This window comes from Acomys russatus, chromosome 32 (genome assembly GCF_903995435.1).
Source record: "Acomys russatus chromosome 32, mAcoRus1.1, whole genome shotgun sequence".
Lineage (NCBI taxonomy): Eukaryota > Metazoa > Chordata > Mammalia > Rodentia > Muridae > Acomys > Acomys russatus.
Window position 1 is genome coordinate 44,685,591 of NC_067168.1, and position 9,108 is coordinate 44,694,698.

At 49.7% G+C, this 9,108-nt stretch overlaps 1 protein-coding gene across 1 annotated transcript; it reads right to left on the reverse strand.

Annotated features, from left to right (window-relative positions):
- Nucleotides 1–4,827: 4,827 nt before the first annotated feature.
- LOC127184156 (solute carrier family 22 member 13-like) lies at nucleotides 4,828–8,838 on the reverse strand. The gene is made up of 10 exons (XM_051140402.1): nucleotides 8,451–8,838; nucleotides 7,701–7,804; nucleotides 7,304–7,458; nucleotides 6,949–7,117; nucleotides 6,655–6,775; nucleotides 6,475–6,569; nucleotides 6,077–6,291; nucleotides 5,777–5,885; nucleotides 5,121–5,336; nucleotides 4,828–4,921 (listed from the first exon to the last, which is right to left on the reverse strand). Exons 1-10 carry the CDS (start codon nucleotides 8,826–8,828, stop codon nucleotides 4,828–4,830), a joined length of 1,656 nt encoding a protein of 551 aa, XP_050996359.1. The 5' UTR covers nucleotides 8,829–8,838.
- Between the last annotated feature and the right edge of the window lie 270 nt (nucleotides 8,839–9,108).

Below are 9,108 nucleotides of genomic sequence, written 5' to 3' on the forward strand. Positions count from 1 at the left end.
AATCGGTGCGTGAAGTGAGGCTAAGCTTGTGAGTTCAGTGCAGGTTCAGTGCAGGTCAGCAGAGGCAGTTGAAGCCAGAGAATAAGGAGGAGCCAGAAGATTAGAACAGATTGCCAGAGTTAGTGTAAGGCAAAGCAGAGCAATTCAGTCAGAAGCTGGGGGAAGCCAGATTGAATCAGTCAGCTAGTAGCATTCGAGCCAGAACAGCTGAGTTGAACTTGCCAGCTAGTTCAGAAAAAGCTAGAAAGGATGAGCTTAATTCAGCAGTAAGCCTCCAAGATGACAATTGCATGAGGTGCATAAAAGTTATTTGTGTGTGTGTGTGTTTCCTTGATTTTCCTGTTTTTTCCTCATGTTTCCTACTGATGTATAGAAAAGCTATGGAATATATTTTTATTTTGCTGTGAGTATTCAACTTGAGAGAACTCAAGACCCACGATATAGCAGGGTAGTAGTGGTCTTAATCTGAGGGGTCAGATTTCTAGACCCTTTTGCTTTTAATGTCTGTTGGGGTGACTTTTTGTGTACTGTCTGAAGGTTGTCCCTGTATATTCAATTGTTGGTTGCTCTACCAGCAGAGAGCTGAGTACTGGTTAGATTTTGGTGTTGTTGTCTTTTTTTCTTTTTCTTTTCTTTTTTTTTTTTCTTTGTAGCTTTGGCTGTCCTGGACTCACTTTGTAGACCAGGCTGGCCTTGAACTCACAGCGATCCACCAGGCTCTGCCTCCCAAGTGCTGGGATTAAAGGCGTGCACCACCACGCTCGGCAGTGTTGTTATCCTTATGGATTATCACCTCATATTTTATAAACACTCTTCCTCCCTCACTTGTTGATTGGTTTAATAAAGATCTGGCAGCCAACAGCTAGGCAAGAAAGGGAAGGTAGGATTTGTGGGCTGAGAAAGGGTCTCTGAGAGAAGAATCAGATGCAGAAAGGTTTGCCAGTGTGACAGACTCACCAGGGCTGTGAGAGAGAGGGAAAGAATGGGCCACATGGGCTGGAGAGATGGCTCAGAGGCTAAGAGCACTGTCTGTTCTTCCAGAGGTCCTGAGTTCAAGTCCCAGCAACCACAAGGTGGCTCACAACCATCTGTAAAGAGATCTGATGCCCTCTTCTGGCCTGCAGGGGTATAAGCAGGCAGAGCACTGTATACATAATACATAAATAAATATCTTAAAAAAAAAAAAAAAAAAAGAATGGGCCACGTGGTGAGATGCAGGCCAGGATTATTCGGGTTAAATTGTATGAGACTGGCTAAGAGTCTACCCAGCTATAGTTTCAAAACATCAGTCAATTATCGCCATGACAGGAAGCCTGGTAGCAGACAGCCAGGGATGGGGCTGAGTGTTTACACTCTGATCTCCAGGAAGGCAGGAAGGCAGGCAGATGGACAGACAGACACTGGGCCTGGCAAGGACTTTTGAAAACCCAAAGCCCAGTAACATCCTCCCCACCCACCCCTGCAAAAAAGGCCATACCTCCTTAATCCTTCTCAAATAGTTCTACTCCCTGAATAAATGAGCCTCTGGAGGCTGTTCTTCTCCAAACTAATTCAAACATACTAGGTAAAAGTGTCCACTCTAATATAGTAAGTTCGTGGTCTGGATTGGGGGATTCCTGCATACTGTGCTTGAGATTTGAACCCTATCCCAGCTTCAACCATGACAACCATAGAGCTGAGAGGGAGGTCCACTACTACCATGTCCCCAGAGTATGGGCAATTCTCTAGTCTATAGCACCCTCCCACATGCTAGCCATATCATTCCTTATAAAGCCCCTTCTGTTGTGCTCATCAAGACAGAGACAAGAGAACCCAGTGGCACTACTTTCCTAGGGAGATTTGAAGAAATATCTATTCACACTGCAGATCGCCATGCCTAGAGCAGAAAAATGATCCACGCAAACCCGCCTTGATAAAGTAAAGAGTTTACCAGGTCTATTGACCAAGTATGTGTAAGGAATTACTTACAGAAGTGTGGATAACCTTCAGCATTTGCACACTGAAAAGTCCAATCCTAGATGAGTGATAACGTGCCCACTTGTGTGACCTTTCCCCCTTCTGTATACTCTAGCACCTGCCAAGGTCACACACATCAGGAACAGATGACATAAAGTTAGAGTGGAGGGAAGAGGCGTGCAGGAGCTGTAATCTCAGGTCAGGGTCTGATGACCTCCCCCAACTCTTTTTATTTGCAAACGTTGCTAGGGCCTATCTTGTGATGGTCTCACCCTGGGAAACATTTCTTTATTTAAGCTGTCTCTGGGTTTCTCCGATTTCAGTGTAGAAATAGCCATGTCATGCTTGGAGAAGATAACTCACAACACAGGCCTGTGTGTCTGGCATGGCCTTCAATTAACTGCTGATAAAGGCAGACCTTTACCTGATAACAGAATAAGGGCTAGGACACTTGGAAGTACACCCAACTGGGCTCCATGGCCTTGGGCAGCCCCACCCACTTGGGTTGCCTGCTCTGCATCTGCCGCTTTCTTCTGTGGATACTGTCCAATATCTGGGGTCTCCACTGCGACTTGGGCTGCACCCTCACAGAGACCTGTAACGATCCCAAAGCCACCTTGCAGGGATTATAACCTCATCACATGCTTCTTGGCCTCAGCAACATCCTGGAACCTTGCTGCAAGCCTCTGTGATCAACCATTCTTGTATCTTTCGTGCTTACAAAAGCCAGCACCATGTAGATCAGCGGTTCACATGCGGGTCACAACCCTTTTGGGGGTTGACAATACTTTCACAAGGGATGCACAACATGAGGAATTGTCCTAAAGGGTGGCAGCCTTAGGAAGGTTAGAACCACCGCTGCATATGATGTTGCCAAGTCCTGCTGCCAGCTTGAGATGTTGCCTGGTCCCCTTGGATGACAGCTGCAGTTTGCAGTGGCCTTTGGGAGAAACATTTCTTTATGGAGTTGTCTCTGAGTAGGGGCAACTTTCAGCACTATTTTCAGTTCAGGCTCTTCCTTTGAATGAACTTGTGTTTTCACCAATGCCAATCTTTCTTTAAGGCTTATCTTTAAGGGCGCCTTTCCTACTAGCTCAGTAAAGAGACAGGGCTTCTTTGTAATGGTGCTAGTTCCTTTAACAGTTATTTATGGTGCTTTGCCTGCACTTTCTTTATCTGCAGCTCAAGTTGCTCACACTACTTTCCCAGCAAGGTTCACGGCTCTTATCTTTTCTGCACTCTCACGCTGTAGACCTGAATGCATACCCAGTAACCCTGTCACGGCCGGAATAGCGTGCAGTTTACCTTCTGCAGCAAGACAAAGCACCTCAGTGCTTCACTCAATTTCCTGGATGCAGCCATTTTTTTTTTCCAGAATGTAACATCAAAGGCTTCCAGCCCAATGCCCAGTAGAGATCTTGTTTCCCTCTGAAATCTCTTAAGCTGAATGAGACAGCCTGTTTTTCTCTTGGCATTCTGGTCTTACAAGCTCCCAATAGAATGGCTAGCTAAGCTCTGCAAACAATGTTTTAAGGATGCACTGGCCCAAAGAGCCAAGCTCACGCACTCCTGCAAACCTTTCCCAAAGACCTAAGAATAACATGATAAGTAGATCACAAACAGCTTCAACCTTCCATACCAATTTTCTCATTGCTGTGACCAATGACAGCAAATAAAGAAAGAAACTTGTATTCTGGTTTACAGGTTAAGGGTACAGTTCTACAGTTTGGCTGCGGCGGCAGGAAGTCAGCACTGAACACTGGTGCAGTTCTACAGTGTGGTCGTGGTGGCAGGAAGTAGGCACTTTGAACACTGGTACTCAGCTTTGTTTCATGGTTTCATTTTATAGTCCAGGACCTTAGTCAATGGCACAGTACTGCCCACACTCAGGAAGGGTCTTCCCTTCTCAGGGAAACTTCTGAAGACACCTTTATAGACACCACCCAGAGATGATCTTCAACAGTGATTCAAATCCACTCGGGTGGACAACAAAATTAAGCATGACAGAGTGAAAATACTTCTTCCCAGACATACACATCCCTACAAAGTGGAAGACAGAATGTCTGCAAAGATTCCAAGGCAGAACTGGGAATACAGCTCATACAACCAAGCAAACAACAAGAGCGATAGGCAAACCCTCAGGACAATACTGTTAACAAAGGGTCCCTTTAAGTCTTTTCCCCAAGGAATCAGCAATCACTGCTGAAGGAGGACACACATATAATCACAGCACTTCAGGCTTCAGCCTTGAAATGCACTTTCCTGTTCTTGTGGGTTCTCTTTGATTAGAGGAACATACAGCATCAAATTCCAGATGGTACTTGTGCGAAGCTAAAGAGCATGTTTCTACCTGATTAAAAAAAAAAAAAAAGAACAGTATGAAATATCCACAGTTGGATGCAGAGCATACAGGTACACCGCTGCTCACGCCTACTCTGAAAAGATAAGGTGACCAAGCGAGAAGGGGGAAGTTTCTGAAGGAATCTGTGATGCCCCAGAAATGGTTTCCCAGTGTTCTTCGGGGGTTTGCATTTTGAACGTTGGGCCCAGGTGTGACGATGTGAAAGCCGGTGAGACGTTTAACAAGTAGGAAAAGGAGACTGTTACTAGCTCTGCAACATGTTCCGGCTTATGAGAGCATTTTCTCACATATGCATGGACTCTTCCTCTGGGATCCTAGTCACCATGACACAGATGGCCACAGAAACAATGGCAGAGGCAAAACCCACGACACACCAGGACCCTAACTCAAAAAAAACCGTACTGGGCAATGACTCAGAGAGAGGGGAGCAGGAGGGTTGGTCTTGTCCAATGACAAGCAGGACCTACTGATGTCCTCTATGTCATCTGCTGCTGTGTATGACCAAGCTCTTAATAACCATTTTCACAGTGAGGAGCACTAGCACTGGCGATAAAACTGCTTTTAGCCTGAATTTCTTTTTCAGGGGACAGTGCCTTGGAGGACCTGCAAGGGAAAAAAGCTGTCAGTAGCTGACCAGGATGCCATCCAATGATAATTTCCTGTGTCATCTGTATGAGGAAAGTGACCTAAAACAATTATCTGTGGCACCAAAGTGGCACAAGGTTGCTGGGTGACCAATGGGTAAGCAATGATGGAGTAACTGTGACAGGGAGAGCTGGCCCGAGGGACAGTCAATGCTCACCGTGCAGGGGAGCCCAGCTCCAGGTCCTGGAGGGTGTCCTTCAGGGTCTGGCCCCGTGTCTCAGGCAGCAGAGCACACAGTAGGCCTGCTCCGATGGGGAGGCTGCCGAAGATGATCATGGGCAGCGCCCTGTGGTACTGCTCCAGCAATATCAGGAGTGGTGTGAGGATGCCACTGATCCTGGAGAAAATGCTCACCAGCCCCATGCCTGTTTGCCTGGGGAGAGCAGCACAGGTGAGGCTCTGGCCACTGATGAAGCTGCACTCACTCCAGAGATGTGAGGACCCAGGTCTCAGACACCTTTGGCCTGCCTAGGGGGCCTGCTTCCTGGACCAACAAGCCTTCTCTTTTACTCTCTCGTCACCTCTAAAACCCGAACTCCTTGGCCACTTCTCAGAGCTCTTCTCTTGGGCCATACTTTGCTCTTACTTACATCCATCCCACATGCTGGCCATGACAGGCCAGGGCATGCCTATGTCCACATCTGTCCTCCAACAGCCTGTGGCAGCTTTGTGAGTGGCACTAAACTTCCAGTGGCCTGAGCCCCATAGGCAGCTCAATGGCTGCCTGGGGGCTGGTGGCAGAGGAGAAGAGGGGCAGAGGGATTGGGTGATGGAGATCCCGGGCCAAAAATCAAAAGCACGTCAGGCTCTCACCTGATGATGGTGGGGAAGAGCTCAGCAGTGTACACGTAAGAAATGGTGAAGGCAGCAGACGAGGCAAACTTCCCCACCACGGCCAGCACAGTGACCACCGTGGGAAGATCTGGAAGGAAACGCAGGTCAGCCCCACAGAGGGAGGACACACATCACCCCAGCCTGCACACCTCCCTGTCCATTCCAATGCCCCACTCACCCTCAGAACCATGTGCTGGGCAAGCCCTCACTCCTGAAGGTGAGTGGGAGCAATGGGTCAAGCCCTAGCAGGGAGAAAGAGGGCTGGAAACAGCCTGGTACCTCCTGGGATGAAGATAATGATGATGCACATGACACCAGCCAGCATCAGAGCACCTAACAGGCTCCACTTCCGACCCAGCTTCTCCATTATGAGGATGCTAGAAAGGCGGGCAGGCACTTCCACTACTCCAAATATTAGCTGTGTCAGGTAGATGTCCAGGCCAAAGTCCCCCACTTGGAAACCGAGGCCATAATACACCATACTGTCCACAAACCTACAAAGTACCCAAGTATCCTCGTCACTACTGGGTGTACATCAAGTCACACACCAGAAGACACAGGCTCCCCTGGAGAGAGACCATCAAAGTCACAGAGCCTCTGTCCACCCCTCCAATGACACAGAGAACACGAGTGGTCCTCTGGCTCTGTCCTCATGGAGGGACAAGGCCCTGACTTACCAGACAGCAATGAGAATCAGGGTGATCTTCCTGAGATGAGGGTGTTTGAAAAGATCCAAAGCATTCCCCGAGGGGCCTGCCTTCTCAGAGACCAGCTAGAAGAAGGGCAGAGTGAGGGGCAGGACACACGCATGGAGGTTGGCCTGAGGCAGGGGTGGGCCTGAGCCCACCCACGGGTACCTTGTTCAGGAGTTCTGGAGGAATTGGCCGCCTGTTCACCAAGGCTGCCTTCCGCACCAGTTGTTTGGCTTCCTCTGTCCTTCCTTGGGAGAGGAGCCACCTCGGGGATTCTGGCAGAACCCTGTCAACCAACCAACGCGGCTGTGATGCTGGGGCCTTGAGCTCTGTGTAGCCACCCAGATTTCCAGTGCGCATTGAGCTTCCCGCCCAAGCTCCACAGGCTCTCCTCTGTGCCCTGCTCCTGCCACAGCACTCCCAGCTAGGGTGGCCTGTCACTGGCAGGGGTCTCCTCACCAGAAGTAGAAGACGAGCAGGAATATTGGTGTGGTGCCTATTATCTGAAGGAGTCTCCAGTTGCGGACACCATAGGCCAGTCCTGCTAGCACCATCAGCCCAAGGGCAAAGTTGCTCTGGGCCAGGACCATGGCTTGTGTTCTCCTGGATGGCCCCACCCACTCGGAAACTGAAAACAAAGACTGAGGTTATCTCTTCCCTCTCTGTTGACATCCAGATGGTATCATGTCAGTGCTGTGCCTCACTCCCAGCACAGGAAGCTCTGCTCTGACCTCCTTTAGGTACAGATGACTGGAGCTATCCCCACAGGCTATTCAGGGGCTCCACCTGAAGGCCCCATGGCTCAGGCACTCACCAAGGATCATCGTGCTCATCATATACCCGGCAACAGCAGAAGCTGAGATGAAGCACAGAACCATGTAGAGCTCGAAGCTGGGCACAAAAGCCGTGGCCAGGCCTGTGATGCCTGACAAAAACAGCTGCACTAGGAGGGAGCGTCTGCGGCCAATCCTGAGGTAACAGAATAGGCTGTGAACTGACGATGCCTCGGGGCAGAATCAAAAGATACACAGGCAAGCCTATCCCGGGCTCCCTGTCAGAGCCAAGAGAGCTGTGCGGGTGGCGTCTTCCCTGGGAGTCTCATTGGAAGGTAGGCATGAGGACTCATCTTGACGGCCACTAGGAAGACTCCAGCTGGGTTACCGAGCCAGCACCAGGAGCCTAAAAGGAAGATGGACCAGCAGTGCACATACCAGTCACAGATGGGTCCGAAGATGAGGGCTCCAACCAGGAGCCCAGCCATGAACACTGACTGGGAGGTCCTCTTCAGGGTCTTCCGTTCACACACCAGGTCAAACTGAGAGGAAAACAGGGTATGTGACTGGGTAGAGCAGCCAGGACCAACTGTATCATTTAAACCCCATAGTTCCACCCTGTGTACCAAGGCAATCCTTGACACCACAAGTGAATCGACAGAATATTTAAAATGCAAAGGGAATATGATACACTCAATGACTTCTGACTGACACCATACAACTTAGCCAGAGGCAAGCATGCAGGTGCATACCTAGAAAGAAGACGAAAAGCAGTAATCCACTGTGGGAGGAGACAGAGCGAGTCAGGACAAAATGGAGGCCATCACATGGATCTTATGAAGTGGACAGTGGGAGCAGCAAGTGGGGAGAAGAATAAAGGCAGGCAGTTCGGCAAACAAGCAGAGGGACAAGCCAGAAGATATAGGCGAGAGAACATCCAAAAGCGAAGAGACACTTGGGCAGCAGAGCACACAGAAAATGACCGTGGCACACATGCAGTCAACTGGCACACCGAGCTCAAGGGTGGGCACAGGGCTGGTAGCCTGGCCTGTGATACCTAACAGGGGACCAGGATGACTGGCAATGGAGCAACAGGCATAGGGACAGAGAGAGGGCAGCAAGTTCCAACCAAAGGCACAGGGTCAAACAAATGACAGACCTATGAAAGACAAACAGCAGGCTTCCTACCTCATTCTTTAAGGACCGAGGCCTGTTCTCAGGATAGTCCCAGCCTGAGTCGCAGGCCTGTGTCTCGTTGAAGCGGTGACTGAGGATGTCTTCCAGGCTGGCGCTGTCAGGAGGTGGCCGGAACATGAGGCAGGACTCAGGCCTGCCTGCCGTGTCGTTGGGTATGCTTACAGCCAGCTGCTCAGCAGCGCTGAGGTTGAAAGTGTGGTTCTTGACCCAGGACACTGAGCAGTGGTGCGCCTCATCAAGGACCATGAAGACCTGACCAAACACGAAGAACGCAGACAGGAAATTGGGGATGCCCATCAGGATGGCCACCTGTACCTGGAAGCGACCAAAGTCGCCCACTTCAGCCATGACCTGTGCAAACTGAGACATGTCTTCTTTTCACTCCGCAGTCTAGGAACACCAGGCAAGTCTGTATCCTGGCTTTGGGGCACTTGCTGCTCTGGGCTGTGGTGACAGCTGCATTAATGTTTAACCCAGCTTTGAACAGCTACACCTGTCAGCTTATACCTTACCTCACGTCCCTAGACTGACAAGAAGGAATATGGAAGAAATAAAAACAGAAACAAAACCACAGTCATCTGAGAATGTTTTATTGGATGTGACAGACACGGGCATCATAATGAGGAAGAACAATTTTCTAGGCTGAAGC